The 19,612-nt window shown below is 42.6% G+C and overlaps 2 protein-coding genes and 1 long non-coding RNA gene across 6 annotated transcripts in view; 2 read left to right on the top strand and 1 right to left on the bottom strand.

Moving 5' to 3' along the window:
- The window catches only part of SNRK (SNF related kinase), a 44,223-nt gene extending 39,828 nt beyond the window's left edge, over nt 1-4,395 (top strand). The window contains exon 7 of the mRNA XM_080582697.1: nt 489-4,395. Coding sequence (XP_080438823.1) covers nt 489-1,707 — 1,219 coding nt within the window. The 3' untranslated portion in view covers nt 1,708-4,395. The remainder of the gene's footprint in view (nt 1-488) is intronic.
- A 4,299-nt stretch (nt 4,396-8,694) lies between these two features.
- Nucleotides 8,695-19,612, bottom strand: part of ANO10 (anoctamin 10) — a 119,356-nt gene continuing 108,438 nt past the window's right edge. For all 4 annotated transcript variants that reach the window (XM_080582698.1, XM_080582700.1, XM_080582699.1 and 1 more), the window contains one exon: nt 8,695-11,293. In XM_080582698.1, the coding sequence (XP_080438824.1) occupies nt 11,287-11,293 (7 nt within the window). In that variant the 3' untranslated portion in view covers nt 8,695-11,286. The remainder of the gene's footprint in view (nt 11,294-19,612) is intronic.
- Nucleotides 11,959-14,879, top strand: LOC308190905. The gene is made up of 2 exons (XR_013947564.1): nt 11,959-12,218; nt 12,479-14,879. It is a non-coding gene; the product is annotated as an uncharacterized lncRNA (long non-coding RNA).

Here is a 19,612-nt window from a genome sequence, read left to right as displayed (position 1 = left end):
ACCTGATCTTTGTATTAAGAATACTGGGGGAAAAAAATAACAAAAACTTCAGACTGTAGTAGTGTTGCAAACTACTTTTATTCAACTTGTGCATTAATCACCTTGTATCTTCCTCTAGGGCTCTGGTGTTTCTATACCTGCTTCAGATTATTTTCTTGGAAAGGCAATTATTTAAAGCTCTCTATTGCTTAATTCATTTTCTGAACAGTAATTTTTTTAAAGATTTCATTTGACAGTAACCAACATAATTCCTAAACTTTGCTTACGACCTTCTTTTCAAATAGCAGCATTTCTAAAGGAACGCACATTCTTTGAGCACGTTTCCTTCTCAGTTACTCAGCATTGCTCCTTACAAATACGCAACTCAGCAGGCCAATGAGTGTGGCAGTACTTGTGCTCTTCTTGTATAGATCTTAGATTTTCTTACACGTTCTTACATGCTCGCCATGATCTGACTTTTCTTTTACCCTTTGTACTTGTTTATGTAGGCAATCATGGCCAACGAAAATCGATGTACCCCAAGATCTGGAGGATGACCTTACAGCTTCGCCTCTCTCCCATGCGACTGTTCCTCAGTCTCCAGCTCGCACGGCCGAAAATGTCCTCAATGGTCACAGGAGCAAGGCCCTTGGCGACTCAGCAAAAAAAGAAGACATCCCTGAGTTAGCTGGACCGGCAATTTCAGTGGTACCACCAGTGAGCTTAAAACCCACTACGAGTGGCCGGAAGTGCTTGTTCAGGGTAGAAGAAGACGAAGAGGAGGATGAAGAAGATAAGAAACCTATTTCTCTTTCTACTCAAGTTGTTCTGCGCCGTAAGCCTTCAGTTACAAACCGTCTTACTTCAAGGAAGAGTGCACCAGTCCTCAACCAGATCTTTGAGGAGGGCGAGTCAGACGATGAGTTTGACATGGATGAGAACTTACCCCCAAAGCTCAGCAGGTTAAAAATGAATATTGCTTCACCCAGCACCGTGCATAAGCGCTACCACAGGAGGAAAAGCCAGGGACGGGGCTCCAGCTGCAGCAGCTCAGAAACAAGCGACGATGACTCGGAAAGCAGGAGACGCCTGGACAAAGATAGCGGGTTTACGTACTCCTGGCACAGACGGGATAGTAGCGAAGGGCCGCCAGGCAGCCAGGGAGATGGCGGTGGACAAAGCAAACCAAGCAACGGAAACGGAGGAGTAGACAAAACGAGCCCAGGGGATAACAACAAAGGTGGGGGAAGTCCCTCCAGCAGCTCCGGCGGCAGCACCAACAACACTTCGGGTTCCACTCGCAGATGTGCTGGATCTGGAAACTCGATGCAGTTATCGTCTAGAAGTGCAGGGGAACTGGTTGAAAGCCTGAAGCTAATGAGCCTTTGCCTAGGCTCACAGATTCACGGCAGCACTAAATACATTATTGATCCTCAAAACACTCTGTCCTTTTCCAGTGTAAAAGTACAGGAGAAATCAACGTGGAAAATGTGTATAAGTTCCAGCGGAAATGCAAACCCGGCTTCATCGTTGGGCAGCCTAAAGTTTTTTTCTGACCAAATGTCAGACACGGCAAATGAATTGGAACGGATAAAGAACAGGAACTTGAAAAATAACGTGCTACAACTACCTCTCTGTGAAAAGACGATATCTGTGAATATTCAGCGGAACCCAAAGGAGGGACTGCTGTGTACCTCCAGTCAAACCAGCTGTTGTCATGTCATTTGACAGCGGCCTGACTTTGATAGCTCGATCTACTTGACAGCATCATTCTTCCTGTTCAGAGCTGTGAACACCTTGTCACTGAACCCCCTTTTGTTGTCTTAAGATTTTTAAGTGGGCTTTGAGCAGTTATTTATTACACTTTAATTTTGTGTTTGCTTGATGGTATGACAATGCATGGTCTTTGCATGCTGCTAGCCAATATGTTTTTTCTTTTTCAACAAAACAGAATATTTTATTGTGTAATTTTTACATTTATAATTTTACTATGGAAGATCTGGATTAAATTAAAATGACTATCTGGATCCTAATGTAAATGGAGCACTTAGAAGTTTCATGTTCTGCACTTAAACTAGAGAGAGAAGCTTTTGTTTGCTTGTGAAATGTTAATTCTTGTTCTGACCTTCTGTGATATCTAAAATACGTGATATGTGGCATACTTCTATGTGTCTGAAACAGAACCAAAGCAATAATGTTTTGATGCTGAAAACTCTTCTGGGAGCTTTCAGATGTTCCAAGGCTTGTACAAAGCAAAGATGCACTGAAAATTAGTGATCTTGAAATATGATTTTAAACCCACACCTATTTGTCTTAACCTATAATATGGATAAAGTTGTGGCTCAAAAATCAAACTGAAAAGATCTTGTTTTGCTAGAGGCAGTTGTGTTTGGTTGTTTGGGTTTGTTTTTTTTATTTTTTGCTTTTAAGAAAAAAAAGCAAGTAGATTTGTAAGGCAGCTTTTTCCCATAGAAATATGTTAATATTACAAGCAGACAATCTTCTTTTTTAATATAACAAAGATAAATTATTAAGTCTACTTCTGAGTTTTTACATGCTAACTGAAAATAAAGTATTTGTATGAATTACTTTTGTTATTAGTATATCACGACACTTAGTATTTTAGTTTTTTACCTTGTAAGCCTTCGTCCCTCTCTCTCCCTGCCTCCCTGAGATTTCAAAAGGCAATAAGGGATGGAAAACCTTTAAGTAATTGGATTCAATTTTATTGCCATTTACATTTTTCATATTATTAAATCTAACTCTTAAAATACTGCTGTTTCCCATACATGCACCAGTTATTTTCCTTCAGTAATCATGCTTTTTCATAAAGTCAGTAAAAATAGCATAGAGCAAAGTATTTATTTTACAGCTATTTGCCTTTCTGTTGGATTTCCCATTGCCATGACAAGGTTTTGATTTAGAGTATTTGTGTACAAATGGATACTTTTGACCAGATAAATTAACTTGTGGAATTTTATTATCTAGAATAAAATATATTGCAGATTCCTAGTTTTGGGAAGGGCAAGAATGTTTTATTTTTTCATGCTGTGCACTGGGTCTTCTGAGCAATGCTAGTAAAACTGGTGGTATTATGTAGCAGCGCCCTGGCCAGACATCGGATGTCTGAGAGAAGTTTACACTGTTGAGCATCTTGTCACATTGCAGAATGGTCACAGACGATGCATTTCACGTCCACTGTAGAGTGAGCAGAGCACCAAAGAACTGCGTTACGCTTGGTCTTAATTTCTACAGTTCATGACAGCTCTCCTTAATTAGTAAAAAAAAAAAAAATAATAATAATAATAAATAAAAAAAATTCTAAATTGCATGGGGTATTCTTACTGGCTAGCCTAGCCAGGGATTTTACATTCTGCATCCTAAACAAGGCAAATGATAAGCATTTTAGTTTTAGGAGATAGTTGCAGTTTAGTCAGTGTGATATTTATAAATCAAAAACTGCAAGAATAGACGTGTGGGTGAAGCCATAGAACATATTTGCTTGAAATTTTTTGAGCAGGGATCTTATAAAGGGCCAGAAATAAGATGTGTGGTTCACGGACAGTGAGCGTAACATCAAAGTAGGAGAAAAGTTTATAAAGGGCATTGGCAATAAACTTATTTGTTGCAGCTTTTTTTCCAACTATTGTAAATACTCTTTCCTGATATTATGTACAGCCTTGGAATGGCACCTTTTAACTAACCCCAGGTGTATTTTGTTTCCAATGTTTTTATATACAAATGTATATATATGGTGCTCACTTTAGAACAGCAGTGTTGACCATTTATGCTGCATAGTTGTATTATAGCCTTATTAGTTGTGTATGGTTGGTTGAACCTTTGGGTGTACAAATGTTAGTCTGAGTGGTGTCCTTTATCCATTTGTTGATAGGTGAATGATTGTGCATGTGGTGTACGTTGTATTACGTTGTCCTGTAAAAGGAAGGGCGAGAATAACCACTACAGTAAGATAATATTGGACCAAACTATTATTTAGAGCAAGTAAACAAGTTTCTTGTACCCCTTAACGTGTCTTTAAAAGTTGCATATAGTTACAGTAGTGTATAAATTAAATATTGTGGAAAAAACAATTAGTCTTGTATTTTTCTGTATGTGTGTATATATATATATAAAAATGTACCTCTAGCAACTTCCTCTGTATTTAAGATGTGACAATCTTGACACAGAATTTTAAGAGTAGCAGTATAAATAAGCAGAATTAATGAACAGAAATATAAACATTTCTCACCAAGAAAGAATCCGTGTGTGCGTGTGTGTGTGTTAAGAGGGTACAGAAATAGCAGCTGATCTTATTGCTTCCAGCAGTGTTTGGCTTTTCATTGTATAAAAACTCACGATGTGTGACAGAAATGGAAAAATCCAGTTAATAAAAGTAATACCTTGATTGACGCATAACCTACGGTTTGCACGTCCATGCGGTTTGTTACTCCTGGTGGGCACGGTGGAGTGCACCGGAGGCCCGACCTCCGGAGACGCGTTTGCTGGGAATGAGTTCTTGACGCTGCGGACACTGAATGTCACTTGAACATAACTGAGCCCTTCCTCACGTAACAATACATTGGAACAGAGCATAGTAGAAAGGGAAGCTCGGTTGCTTTGGAAAAAATACAACTTGGTGTGTGGTTGCACATTTATTTGCAAACTTTCAGTTAACCTGGTACTACTCTCTCGTGTAGTTAAAAATTGTTAATTTGGGCTTAAAAGATGAGTTAAAAAATGTTAATTTGTGCTTAAAGGGTGTCTTGGTTCACATCTGCTAAAATAGCTTTTTGTTTAAAGGTTAAGGTAGCTATTTCTTAGGCAGAACTTCTAAAGGAGTTAAATGGTTGAATGTTTAGTAAACTCTACGAGCTACTGTTCACCTAGAGAACATTTACGATAAACTTGTCCAGCTTCCCATCTTAGCAAACGTAGGTCAGCTAGCTGCTGCTTCTCTGTCTCGTGTCTGGCAGCTCTGGAGTTTACAATACAGCGGGTTTCAACATCTCAGTTAAAATACCTTGCTGTGTGTTTGTTAAGTGAGCGAGAGCAGCCTTAGCCATCTGCACGTCCATGAAGTCACGGGAGGGACACCTCACCCACCCTGCTGCTGTAACTTGGGAAAAATACGGTGCTGTAGGGTTTTTCTTGTTAGCCAAAATGGTTGTATACCAGTTTGCCACATGTGCGTAGGTGGTGTGTAAACTGATTTTCTTGTAACAAAGTGTGGGATTTGATGTTTCACCAGTGCAGAGAACGTGTTTTTAATCCAAACCTCAACCAGTACCGTTGATCTCTGTAACATAAAATGGTAATAGTAAAAAAGCAGATGTTAACATCAGCACTGGAACACGTCAGAGGTAACTAGCAGGGCACGCTGGCTTTGTGCACAAAAGGAAGGCACCTTAAAGACAAAGCTGTTGGCACCCAAACCACGTAAGCTACAGAACCACACTGTAAGACGTAGTGCTGTCTGAGCATAAACTCCTGCTTTGTTTCTGCTGTCAAATGTAGCAGGATGCCAGGAGTTAATTCCCCTTATTTACTGCAACTGCTTCACAGTGTACGTTGTGCAGCCCAGGCCCACATTGCAGTGTTTAGGCTGCCATGTGCTGGAAAACATCTGCTCCTGAACACTTGGGCTAAAATTAAGTGTGTCAGTACTGAACTGGGAAAACAACTGAAATACCTAAGCTCAAATACAGGCATGGGCTGTCACCGACATGACTTGAAAACGTCTGTGCCTTAACATCTGGCTAGCAGATTAACACTTTGTTTGTTTGTTTGTTTGCTTTCAAGGTACAGCGAAACGCATTTCGAGGTGAGGAGGGGGTAGCTGAGCCAGTACGTAGCAGAGCTAGCCAGTGCTTCCAAGATGCTCTGCCAATTTTGCCCCACACAAGTGTGTGTCAGTAAGACACAGGGGCTTGCCTGAGAGCACCTGATTGCTGACGTTCTCATGCGTGTAAGCACTCTGCCCTTAAACAGCTGCTGTCGGGTGATGCAGGGAAGAGCTGTGCACGTGCTACCTCCTGGGAGGCCAGATGCCCCAGCGTGCCAGGCTCTGCCAGTGCTGGACGAGGACTTCTGCTGCCCAGGTTCCAGACCCGTGCCTGGTCTGCAGGACGAACCAGTAAGTGCTAGCTCCCGGCCCAGGCTCAGCGAGGGCCCTAGAGCGGGAGCAGCTCAGAGCCTGTGCCGTAACTGCTCCTGTAACGTAAATCGTCGCCAGAGACAGTATGGTCGCATGGTTTTGAACACATTAGCAGGGGTTAACGGCATTCAACAGGCAATGTAATTATAGGCAATGAATGTTTTATTGCTTTATGATCAGCTACTTGTGTGACAATGTACCCACAGGCTTTTGCAGCTCAGACCTGACCTTGCTGGGGACCACCCACTGGTCAATGCAAACGGTGGCGGTGGTGGGACCCACGCCTCAGCAAGGAAAGGTGCAACAGAAGTCTCGCTACCCCCCTGTTTTTAAGACAAGGCTAAATAACAACAACATATTCATTGGTACATGCAGGCCAGATTTTTTTTTAAATGAGCAAACAAATGTGCTAGCCCGTTATGGTGAGTATCTGACCTGGCTGGCAATAAAAAGAGAAGAGAGACAAACTGGTATGTCTCAGGCTGGAAAAAGGTAAGAGAGCTGAGCCACCGTGCCAGCCCTTCCAATGGTTAAGTCAGTTTACATGGATGAATCAGAGCAGAGCTGTCTGTCACTAATTGTAGATTATGACTTGCTTTCAGTAAAAAGTGTTTGAGTAACAACAGCTTGATGTGACCATACTTGGGGAAGCACAACTGTGACTCACTTGTTCAGCTGCCTGCTGATCTAGCCGGCGGGATCCCTCATCAGTCATCGCGGTACGCAGTCCTGAGGGATGGCCAGGTACCCTTCTTAGGAAAGAGGTTTTTTGTAACTGTTTTACCCTTCCCATTCTTAACGCACAGACTGTGATTATCTTTTTTAAGTCTGAAATTGTTACAGCTTATTACAAGGTAACTCACTTTGGCCTATCTGCATGCATTGGAAATACCAATTTCTAGGAGTCCGGAGCCCTGAATTAGTGACAGATTAAAGTCTGTTACACTAGAGGAGAAAAACAAAAACACAACACTCCTCTTTACTTTCCCAGATGGTAGAAGAATTGTCCTGTGGAAAAATGCATGTGTATTTGGCACTTTAGAGGACTTGAAAAGCAGGGGGCTTTTGTAAGGACTTCGCTAGACTCTTCAGACATGTCATGTCAGCCCTCCCTAGCAGTTAATTTCAGCGAGCCCTTGTGTAACATGTTCCCCTTTCTTCCCTCTCAGTACTCTCTCTTGAGAAATGCAGGGCTGGAGGAGGTGAGGAGAGACGCATCTGTTTTCCTCTCCACACACACTCGGCTTGAGTGCCCGAAGCCTGGGAGAGGTTCAGCTGAAGACCTGGGAGCTAAGAGGAAGGGCTGACAAGCTCTTGCACCATGCCTGGGATCACCCTCATCGCACCTCTGATGACAGACATGTTTTAAATCAGGCAGCGGGGTGCAGAGAGAGCCATTCCCTCTAAGTCAGGAGGCCGTCGGTCTTCAAGGCCAGCAAGTGAGTCACCGGGCTCTCCTGTCAGCTCCAGCTCTCGGACAGGGAGGCACGGAGACCCTGTTCTGAGTGCGCGTGGGGTGGCAGGAGTGGTTCCACTGGCTTTGCTTAGTTGAGTAAGTTGGTGCAGGAGCTCCTGAATGAGCTTTATGACTTCATTCCTTCAGATCAGCGTAGGTTAAAGCACCCAGAATTGCTTGCCTGCTTGAACAGGAACCTTTCCTCACGTACACATTTCAGCGTTTTCCTCTTCTACTGCCCTCAAGTGTGCAGCAGGGGGCTGCAGGCTGGCAAAGTCAGAGGTCTGGAGTCAGCCGATCTCCCTGGGCCGCACACTTAGACCTGCAACTCAAACCATACCTGATGAGAGGTAAGTTATTTATGATGGCACTTTTCCTTAGGAACAGCCTTCTGGGTTATTGCTGCTGCTGAGGAGCCATATAAAATTCGAGCCTTCCGGATAGGAAGAGGCTACGCCCACATGGTCTTCCCAAAGAAGAGGCTCCTCCAAACTCACCCTGGCTTTCTCCCTGAGGTTTGAGACAGGAGATGAATTTATTTCCCAGACTCACAAGTAAGAACTGCCACCCAGCCAAGTCCGTCTGCACCCCTGAAAGGTTCAGAGCCAGGGCTGTCTCCGTAGGAGGACCCTTGTTGGTAAGGGACTGTGCCGCGAACCGCCGAGGACGGACTCGCTACAGGCAGAGCGTAACCTGGGCCCTACCCAAGCCTGTGGCCGGTGGCCGGGGCCCATTCACGCGTTCCACACCCCCTGCATGAACCCATCGCCGTTCGCCTGAGGGGCCCAGGAAGGCCACGAACAACCCGCTTGATGACCGTAAGGAAGAAGGCAGAAGACACTGGCGGCACCAGACACCTCTGGTCTACAGGGTTTAATTTCCTCTTGCCTCAGTGCACATTCCCCTTTTCCCCACAGCCCTCTCCAGTGCCTGTGGAGAAGAGGCGGCTGCGTGGCACCGCCCTCAGGCCCCTGGACTCGCCCGTCAGCTGCACCAGGGGATGGACCTGAGCACGACAGCCAAATGAAGTCTCCACTCCCGTGTGCCTTGGACATGCAGTTACCCAGACTAGGAACAAACAGATTACACAGCTTGCAAACGGCAGTCACTGGTAAATATCTTATTTATTCTTTCCGGTATTTTCATTTGACAGCAGATCTTTGTCAGCAATTTTCATCCCTACCATTTTTTCCACAATTTTTACAAATGCATCTCCATCACAGAGAAGGAAAATAACACAGACACATTCAGAAGTGTAGACAGAAACATTTTTCCTTTCACATGGGAAATGAAAACATGGCATCATGAATGGAAAAAAAAAAAAAACTGTATCGAACAGTCTGAAACACAGCAAATCCCCAGTAAAAGGACAAAATGCACCAGGCAGGAGAAAAGGAGCTAAATTTGTTTGGTGACAAGACTACTTCGCATTATATAGGTAATATTACTCAGCAAACTTAAATGTTTGCTCTTTAAGACACAAATGCTCTACCAGGGTTGTGTAGTAGCTCTGATGGTAAAACAGGGGTTCTCCCAGTATCTAGAACAGACTTTAATCCCTATAAAATCAAGGATCACCACACTTCTCACTCACACACTACGGAAGGTCATAATCCTTCCACACTTCCTAGCTTTAGGCGGAGGATCTGCCTGAGGAACACCGTTATCTCTACTCGTAGATATGGAAACTAAGCTGAAGTGAATGGATTTGCCCAAGGCAAGGGCAACAGCTAATGTCACATCACCAGGTACTAAACCCGACTACAGATTTTCCTACTAGTCTGCAGGAAACAGGAAGAATGAAACGACCACACAGAGAGGCAACCAGAAGGTCAGTTTGTACAAGTCGTTGTTACTTATTTTTTTTTCACGTGATTACAGTTGAGACACGACTTGATTCCTTTTCCAACCCATCTTGGAAAGTTATTCCAGATACCTGATACAGTCGCTAGCAGCAAAACGTGCCCACTCTACACTCCTAAACCAGCACAAATTAACAGACCAGCAGAATCCCATCAAAACAGCTGCCACAAGCCCACCAGAGCATATTCCAACAGGAACCCATCCCACAGACTCTTCTCCTGAACACGCTCGAACACGCTGACTAGGCAGCACGAGTGGAACTTTAACAAACTCGAGCTACTTGAGATTAAAGTGGGCAAACCGCAAAGCCAGGGACCTTTCCTGGGGAATATGCTCGTCCCCTCCTCAAGAAAGCTTTTTGGGGGGATTCTCTACAGTGCTATGGGGAGGGTGCTGTGCTCCCCTCAGAGATCCCTGCTGGCTGCCCGGGGCAGAGCTTCCCCGGGTGCTGCCGCAGCACTGCCACGGCTTCTGACGCAGGCTGTGAAAGAGCAGCAGCCCCAGAGCTTGCCCTGAAATAGCAGCAGCGTGGGGGCCGTGCGGTAGAAGCAAGCACAGGGACAGCAGCTGTAGCACGTTTTTGCTCCTCTTCCTAAGGGAACCAAGTCATTTCTTACTGGGTCACACTTGCCGAGTTTGATAAATGCTAATTTCAAACTCCAGACAAAGTACATTGTTTTAGCTTAGCTATATTATTCTTCTGTGGGGGCCCTGTGGCAGAAATCCGAAATGTGCCAAGCAGGCAAATACCTTAATTGTAATGACAGATTTTTCCACACACCATTCCAGCAAGTATCATATAAAGTTAAGTTACATCTACCACAGATGAAGGTCACAGCTGGAGAACATAAACTGTCCAAGGCTGGGGGGATTTTGGTCCTATTACTGCCAGAAGACAATGAAATATTAGGAAAATTACCTTTTTTTTGTGGAACGCAAGGGAAAAAAACCTCAGCTATTCACTACATTCATGAGTACTAGTGTATCAAGTTTAATGGCTCTGTTAGTTCATTTAACCAGAAGGCCCATTAATACAATGCCATAGTTCAAGGCCCAAGGTAGTGACACCAAAAGCTAACGTAAATTAATAAATAAATATACAATTATCTGCCACTTCATCTTCATAAATCACTGATCAGCAATCTGTATCCTACTGAATGCTTTTTATCCAGCTTCTGAAAAGATTTTAAGTCAGGTTTGCTTTGGTAACTAGCACACAGGACTGTATAAAGCGTACTTTATAATATTTATGTTCTAATATTTCTCAGGTCCTGTAAGGAATAATCATGTATTTCATTATGCAGTGTATAAAACATTTAAATTAATTTGCTATGTGCAAAAAATAGCTAATAAGCAGCATTTGAAAAAGGAAAGGATTAGCCATCATAATAAAGGAACAAAAGGGGCAATAAGCCCAAGGGACAGTACTAGCCTACCTTTATGTTTCTGTTTTCTTTTACAGAGTTACAGTTGAAAAGACTAGTTAGCTTTTGGATGCTTATTCACAAGATCTGTTTTCAATCACTTCAAGTATGGCGAGTCTGGCAGGTTTCAGCCAGACCTTGCATAAGCTGGAGTGCTTTAGTTAGTGTTAGCTTCACAAACCCTTGTATGTAAGGAACGAAGAGAATAGGATAAATTACCTTTTTTACAGTATCAAGCAGTGAATATTTACCGCGTATCATACAAGCAGGTGCCACCTACTGAATATATGGTAGAGTGCACACTGTGATCATCATAAACAAATGCTCACGACGTGCCCACATTTCCATGTGACTGCTTTAGTCATCTTCGTTTCTTCGTGTTTACTCCTTCAGTGACTCAGCCGCAAGTTTCATTTGCTGTGAGAGAAGTGAGAAAAAAAAAAGAAGTACATTAAATGGAGTGGTAGCAGGATGAATTAAACAAAACAGCAGAAATTGAAAGCAGGACAGTTCTGAAAACAACCAGATAACAACGCTATACCAAAAATTAATTTGAGCCTTGGTAACTAAAAATAACAACGTGAGTCTGTCACGCGTGACTTTTAAAAACAATAGTTTTAACAAAAGTATTGCTTTTCCCATCAAAAAATTCAGCAAACGATGCTGCAATTTGTATGTTAATTAATTCTTTTCGTGATGAATAACTCCTCACGCTGAAATTAATGGGCCCAACAGATACAGAAAAAACTTCTCCTCATGACCAGGGGGAATTGCTTTAAGAACAGCAAAATGAAAAGCCAGGGGAAATTACTGTTGTATTGAAACCCTTCTCTGCCACTCTAAGGCAATAACCATGCTCATAAAGCTGTGCAAGCTGGCATCACCACCACTGTTCTGCAGACCCCCGAGTCCTGTCCCGGTTATGCCTGAGCACAGGGTAGCTGACAATCGCATCCTCTCACCGTATGCAGCACTGGCTGCCACCCCAACAACGGCGCTAAGCACGGGCAGACTAGCAGACCACTGAAATCCTACTTTTAGGAAGAAATCTACCAAGTTGGAATTATGAAAACCTACCCCGGAATCACAGATTTTATTTTATTTTGTCGGTTGTTTTTTACTTCGATTGTTTTAATACAGGATAGTTCCCTTAAGATAACTTCAGATAAGCAAAACGCTCATCACAATGAAGGGCTGCGATGACAATCTCAGACACAAGAGGAATTAAAAATATATTAATTATTCCTTGTTATAGCAGATATTCATTGTGAGGACATGAATACAATTCGCTTCATCAGTGGGATAATCTATCTACTGGCCACGTGGTCTGCACATTTGTAAGGTACGTTCCTTACAGATGTAAAATGTTAGTTCACTGTGAAATCTTGAATATTGTAAAAAAAAAAACTTACAAAAATCATGTTAAGCTCATGTTAAGAACGTTAAGCTCTAACTGCTATTCAGTTTTTCTGTATTGCCCAGCTTTTTGCTGCTGAATTGAATGAAAACATCCTGTGATACAAGAAAGAGGTAGAGGACTGCTGTGGTGATACGCGTTGTTTCCAATCCTGTTGTTAACTGGTTTTGTTTTCATTATCTTAGGACGTCACCAGAGAGATCTCAACAAGAAGCCAGAATAACAGTTCCAGGTATCAACAATATCTGCTGAGCAGAGAAACCAAAGCCGCTCTTGGAAGCTTCTTGTTAAGGAGGATGTTTCACAATGCAGAATTTGCAGCGGCAAGAAGAGCTGAGCTGAAACTGTGCCAAAGAAGGCGCTCACGCGTCACTGGTTATCAGCTAAAGGTCTTTCAATGGCTGGAAGGCTGGAAACCACCTGGTACACTAAGGAATAGTTGCAGAGACTTAATTCCCCAAAGGAAAAGACTGAGGCAATAGTCAAATAAAGTCAAAGGAAGGAGACCAGACAGAGACCGACCCAAAGAACAAGGTGAGGAGCAAAGACAAGGACAAGCACAGCACTGCTACAATTCAGAGTCCCTAGGCTGGTGTCCAAGACCACTGCCTTCTTCTAGGAGCTTTGGCAGACAAGGAATGAAAAGAGCTGAACACGCAAAAATGTGCAGTGATCGTATGGATAAATGATTTTACACAGCTTCTCTCTCCTGAGCAGCAGTGTTGTGGCTGTACCGTTCACCCACTGGGTGTTAGGGACACACGCTTCAGAGATAAAGTTATTTCTTTCGTTCTTGTACTGGATTTTATATGAATGGCCTTGTAAACACAGGCTAGCAGAAATACAAACACCTAATAACACTATCAAAAAATTGGAAAAGGGGGAAAATGCAGATACAATGGATGCTTTCACTCAATTTCTATCCCAAAGCATAAAGATGTCAGAGTGCTTCAACACATCACCTTCTAACTTTCGTTTGCTGCAGGTCTATGCCAGAACCCATTCCAAAACACTACTCTGCATGATAAAACCACCTACAATTACTGTTCTTTACCATTTTTATCTGCATTTCCACGCCACCTATAAGAGAAGCAAAATTAGTTTGTGATACAAATATTTATATGCTTCTCCATGGCAACAGTGCAGCAAAAAACCACGGCTAAATGCAGGAATACAGATTCCTCTTCTGCGGCCAGGCTCACTTGTTTGAATAAATCTCTGTGTAAAACTACAGCATCTTTATTAAAGTGCCTTCTATGCCTAATGTAAAATCATTAGTGAGATGCAGAACACAACCACCTCGCTCAGTTCACGATTCATCAAATTCAAACCTAATTCACTTCTTTTGGAAACGTTTTCTCAAATTCTGAGTGCTGTTCGAATTATGTGGGGATTGATGAGTAATGCAGAGAACTGCAACTTTTACTCTCTGATTTCTGCACAGTTCAACAAATTCTGGAAAAAAAACAAAGTATTAATGAGGACTAGATGATAATCTGTCCAAAAATCCTGTGCAAGTGGGACTACTGCCATTTATTTTTGAAGGCTCTCCTCATTTTAACTGAACTAATCTGATGCTCGTATTCTCTTATCCTGGTAATCTTAAGCTTGCACATTTTAAATCCACGTGATGAACAAACAAATTTCCCAGATTCTTCAGCGAGCAGAAAAGCTCTTAAAATAGCTTCACACGCTGCCATGGCACAAACAGCCTGGACAAAAGCAGGCCAAGTGCAATCACTCCCATATTTCAGGAAATGAATCACAAGCAAAGCGAGAACCCCAAAAGCTGCCTATTTCATCTCTTCTTTAATCGCTTCCATGATACCAGAACCCATTTCACAATACCCGGCAGCACCAGGCTCCCTCAGAGCTACCACTTTGGCAAGCGATGCGGGGTGGCACAGCAAGACAATGGCATTCTTTGCCAAGCTCAGGCTGAAGAATTTTTTAATTTTCTTCTCTTTCACTGTGAAAAGAAACACTCCTTTTTCTTTTACTGGGAAAATATTTTTCTAGGACAACATCCAGGAAAGGGAGCATGGTTTTTTCTGATACTGGACAGGGAATTCACGAGGCACTTTTTATATGACGGTCACCTTTCTCCTGACGGCCCCAACAGGCTCTTTGACAAACCTGTGGGGCTGAGTTACAACTGCTCCATCAAAAAGACATTTCTTTGTAAGCTTTAAGTATTATTTTAAGGATATTGCAAGAGGAATTAAAAGCTTCTAAATCTACTTTTTAAACCTACTGGATAAAAAAAAAACGTCAACAAAAAACAACTGTCAGGTGAGCAGTATCCAAAGCCTGCTCCCACCGACTGGAGCTGCGTAGCTCAGAAACGCGTTAGCTCAGTGAACAACTCCTCGTTTATCCCCAGCTGAGAACTACTCGCAGAAGGTTCGTGCTTTCGATTTGCAGAACAGGCAGCTGATGCACGACGGCTGGCCACGCAGCGCTGCTGCCGCGCAGCACCTACCAACACGACTCCCGCGGGTGCGGCCGCATTAACTTTGCGCCCTGCTTTAAGCAGCACTCGTAGCAGCAGCAGCTTGTGCATGCACGGATGCAATCATTCAGGAGTACGTTTAAACTAATACTAGTTGATTTGTGTGTGTGTGGAGGGGGCTATAGTGTAGCTTATTCTAAAAATTCTACTGTTAGGAATTGCTCAAAATATTTATCTGCTGTAATTCAATAACTTGGCTTTTTCCATTTCATTAAGTTTAAATTAAGTTTAATTTTTTTTCATACAGGATGCATAATATAATTAAGCAGTACTTTTAGTAGAAACAGCAAAAGCTCTTCAATGTAGGTTCACAAATAGGCTTTACCAATTAATTAGATTTCACATTTCAACATTAAATTTTCTGAAAATATGTTAATAAAACATAACAGATATTTTACCACAGTTGCGCACCAAGCCTGTAAATCAGGCTACTTTCTTTGTGTGTTTACAATCAGAAACACAAAATAAATTTTAATACACAGAATACTGGTTGTAGATCAACAACAACACTGGTAACTCTCCAATTAGAGGGTCTACAGAAGCCTAATTGTGTGGCTTAGTGCCACGAACACTACTGCTATACGCAAGAACCAGCTGCGAACATAAACTAACAGAAATGCACACGGACACTTTAGACATCTCCTAAAGCCACAGCACTCGAGATGCCGAGGGCTTTAGCAGTGGCAGTGCTTGCGTTTTGTTCCAGCCACAGCCTCACTGGAAATCAGGATCGCCTCTGCCCAACATTACGAGAACCCACCTTCATTTCCAACACCTACGTGCAGACCCTGCAGGCAGCATGCCCCCGTACGCAGCACTTCCCACCTCGCAGGGCTGTGTTGGGCACGATGGCACATCCGATGCCACAACGTGTAGTTTCACTCTGCGTTTCACAAGCCCTATCTCACAAATACATCTGTGACCTTCTTTCTGCTTTCCACACTAGAGGATGGTACAGATAAGCCTGCATTTCCATTATCGGTGCTCATTTCACACATGTTTATACAAAATGAATGACAGACATAAAAAAAAGTTTATCAGAAGGCTGACATTCTTCATTTCTGTTTAATGTTGATTTCTTGCATTTGAGCAATGCTTGGTCATGGCAAGCCATCCCCTAACTACTCTTAATTTTTCTGCAGGGTACGGAAACAAAAACCAGAAAATTCAACCACAACTCAACGAAAACAACTTAAAAAAATTAAAAAGTAATGAAACCAGTATTTAATGACTGTCCAGTTTGGTGCTTTTTCATATGCATACTCAACATACACATTTGTATATATGAACAGACACAAGTAGACATACGGTTAAATGTGAGAAGACCTAAAGGCGGATGTATCAAATCAGCAACTCCATCTTCTGCTTTGCTTGTATTCGCTATGTAGAATGGCTCAACAGTAGTTTACTGCTTAAAGAAAGCGTGGTGCTACGTATCTTTCTCATTTTATCAAATTATAATTTTTTTTATATCCATCATGTTTTCTTATTATTCTTTCCTAACACTGTAAAGTCATAACAAAGACAGCGTCTTGGGCCTTGAGCTGTTTCATGACAACTGCAAGAACATTATCAACATTAATCTTTAAGTGCCAGCCAATTATTGAAAGGGCAAATTAACACCTACTTTAAAACTCAGTCCGACTCTTCCACATGTAATATTTTACTCTGTGTGGAAGTGTAAAAACTTATTTAATGGAAATTTGTTATTGCTGGGTATAATGGTGGAAGGTTGTGGTAACTACTTACCTAGAACCATGGACCTTCCCTCAAGGTTCATGCATGTGGCATTTGACACTCTGCAGGGAACAGAGCTTAAGGACATCAGGTCTGGGTAACTTTTGTGCCTCATTTCTGAATCTGACAAGTTTTTCAGCAACTTCTTAAGGTACAATTGCCATAACTGGAGATGACAACTGATGCTTGTTTAGAGTAGCAGAAAACACCTCTGCACTAGTATAACATAGAAATTCCTGTGTATAAATCCCAGGACTTCTGTGTTACACCATATAGCTGCAATATAACACTGAATGCTTATTCTGAGCAACTCACACAGTACAACCCTGATGTCTTCTTGAAAGATTTCCAGAATACGATTCCCCCCTGGTTAGGTAATAATTTGAAAGATTTGTTCTTTGAGACTTCTAGGAACAATCTGACAACTTTCTTATTTAGCAGAGCCAAGACCAATGGCCCTGCGATGCTCCAAATTAGTGAAAACAACAAAATGCATAAGCATTAACCAGCCAAAATGCAGATTTTTGAAAGAATTTTAAACGGAAGATTATCAGACAAAGAAACAAATGCTGAACTTTGTGGTTCTCATGAGAAGGATCCTTTAAGTCCTCTCTGAGGACCGAAAAGTTGCTGACCACTGCAAGTACCATTCTCCTCTTCTCTCAACTGCATCTGAAATACTGTGTCAAGCTTTGCCCCCATGTATGAATGATACTGATCAACTGGACAAGGCCTAGTACATGGTCTGAACTCGGCAATGACCCTGCCTTGAGACCTCCTGAGGTCCCTGCCAGGCTGAGAGATTTTCATGCTGTTCCCACAGGATTTGTGACAGAGGAGTATGCCTGCACACCAGAGATCTCGAGTGGCAATCTGCTATGACAAATAGCAGGTAGCAGCAAAGAGCAAAAAAAAAAATTCTCTTCTTCCCTTTTACGTATGCCTATTTCACAACAGAATATCAAGTACAAAAAGCTAGCGTTAATGAAACAAGTTTGCAAAATTAGTAAGTGCAGAGTCAGGGAAAATGTGCAGATTCACATAACACATGCTTTGGAGTACTGTGTATGATTAATAGCACTGTGAGCTATAGCAGACAAAGCAACCCCATTTGTAGTAGATTTTTCCAAGATTTTTTTCTGATCTACTTCATATTTGTCTCTGATTTAAATTGCAAAGTATTAATTAATCCTCATTACAATATTCTTATTGCATTAGTCACCCTTTGCTGAATCTTATTTCAGTTCAGTAGGTAGTACAAAAATGTAGACATAGTAGTAGAAGAAAATACTATGATACTATCTAATGTGTCTTCAAAAGTGTATCTTAAGAATTCTTCCAACCCTCAGAAGACTTAAATTATTTTTATCTTAATTCATACTTTTTAAAATTCACTTCTTTTACCATTTCTGACTACCCAGTTGCAAAGGGAAAGAACTATACAATGTTAACCATTATGCCTAAACGCCTAAGAAGAGCACGTGCTCTGAACGCACCCACAGCACGACAACACCCCAGCAAGTGCTCTCTTCTTTAGGCCATGCAGTTACCTCTCTCACCCAATAAGCAGCCGGTCAATAGATTTTGGAGTCAGAAACTATTGACCAGCTGAGAAAGCAATGATGCAAAAATATCCAAACTGACATGACCTTGATCGCATCTCAGTGCAGAGGGATGGCCTGCACGGTCACTGGAGAACTATGCCCGTCAGTCATACGTTTCATTAATTTTGTGACCTGTGTCAAACTGATTTCACCACAGTTTAAGGGCGAGGTTTGTCACGGGGCTAATAGCACGTCAACAGCGTTTGGATTATTGCAGTGAGCTACGATAAAATTGGGTTTCTCAGGACTTTTGGATAGCATTAGTAACCAGTTTGCAGTTGCTAGTTACATTCAAGAAAATAGGTAAAGCAAACCATTCCCCCTATCTGACCATCTTACCTGCTAAGCTGGATGGATGCCCCGAGCACCTACTCACCCGCTGGCAGCAGAGTTCACCGAGGCCTCTGCACACAAGGCCCCGACCTGTGGGCACGCCTGAGACCGAAATGCTGTTGCAGACAGCTCAGTTAGCCTTTCACTAGCTGCAGCAGCCACAGCCTGCTCAGGATAGCCTCATTTACCTCGTACATTACATGTTTTGTGCTGGCCCTGCCTCATGGCAAACCCAGCATCTGCAAGGAGGCCGGTGGCAGAGGTGAAGGCAGCCTGTGCCCTGCAGGCCCTGCTTCTGCTCCAGCGAGCACTTTTGCAGATGGTGCTGGAACTACACAGCTTGCTGAGAGAATATACATTTCAGACTAAAGCTACGTGAGCTCTGTGCTTCCATTTTGGGGACTAAAGACTGGAAGGGACCCGCTGGGTTATAGACACAAGCCTCCCTCTAGTGCGTAAAACCTCGTAGTAGGGGCTTGGCCCAGAGGACTCCACATAACATCTATTCCAGTGGTACGCAGCCAAAACCCACACAAGGTTTGCCAACAGCCTTTAACAAGTTCTGTTGTACCAGAGGCAAAAGACACAAAGTTAAACTATTTAATGTCACAAAAAAGAACACAGGAGAAATTAAGAGCACGAATACATCTCCATAATCCATGCTACAGCAGGGAATAGGTTGTGTGAAAAGCCTCGAAAGTCTCTCGCAATGAATTATGCCCCACACTAAGGAAAATGGCAAAGAATACTCTGTAACCCCACTTCTTTCTGACCACAGATATAGCAATCATTTCAACCCAGACACACAAAGCCCAACAAGGAGACACCAAAGCACTGGGGCCCTGTGCACGTTCTGGAGCAGCAGCTGGCCCAGAGAGCACAGAAGCATGCCTGTCCCTATCCCAAGCACAGCCTGCCTGGGTGGCCACCTGGGCCCACATTTATTTCCAAACGTCTAAATTTCCATATCAGTATAGAGCTCTACTTAGTTTCCAAAAAAAGAGCAGTAACAACAACAAAGGTTGCTTCTCTACACGGGGAATTAATTAGGTAATCTAGACTGGACTCCAACCCAACTTCAAGCACCACTTTTGGAAGTTTCTATGGCAAATTTGATACAAAAGCAGGTAACA

The sequence above is a fragment of the Anser brachyrhynchus genome (genome assembly GCF_964034855.1).
Source record: "Anser brachyrhynchus genome assembly, chromosome: 2".
NCBI classification, from domain to species: domain Eukaryota; kingdom Metazoa; phylum Chordata; class Aves; order Anseriformes; family Anatidae; genus Anser; species Anser brachyrhynchus.
This window is presented reverse-complemented; position numbering and strand designations above follow the sequence as displayed.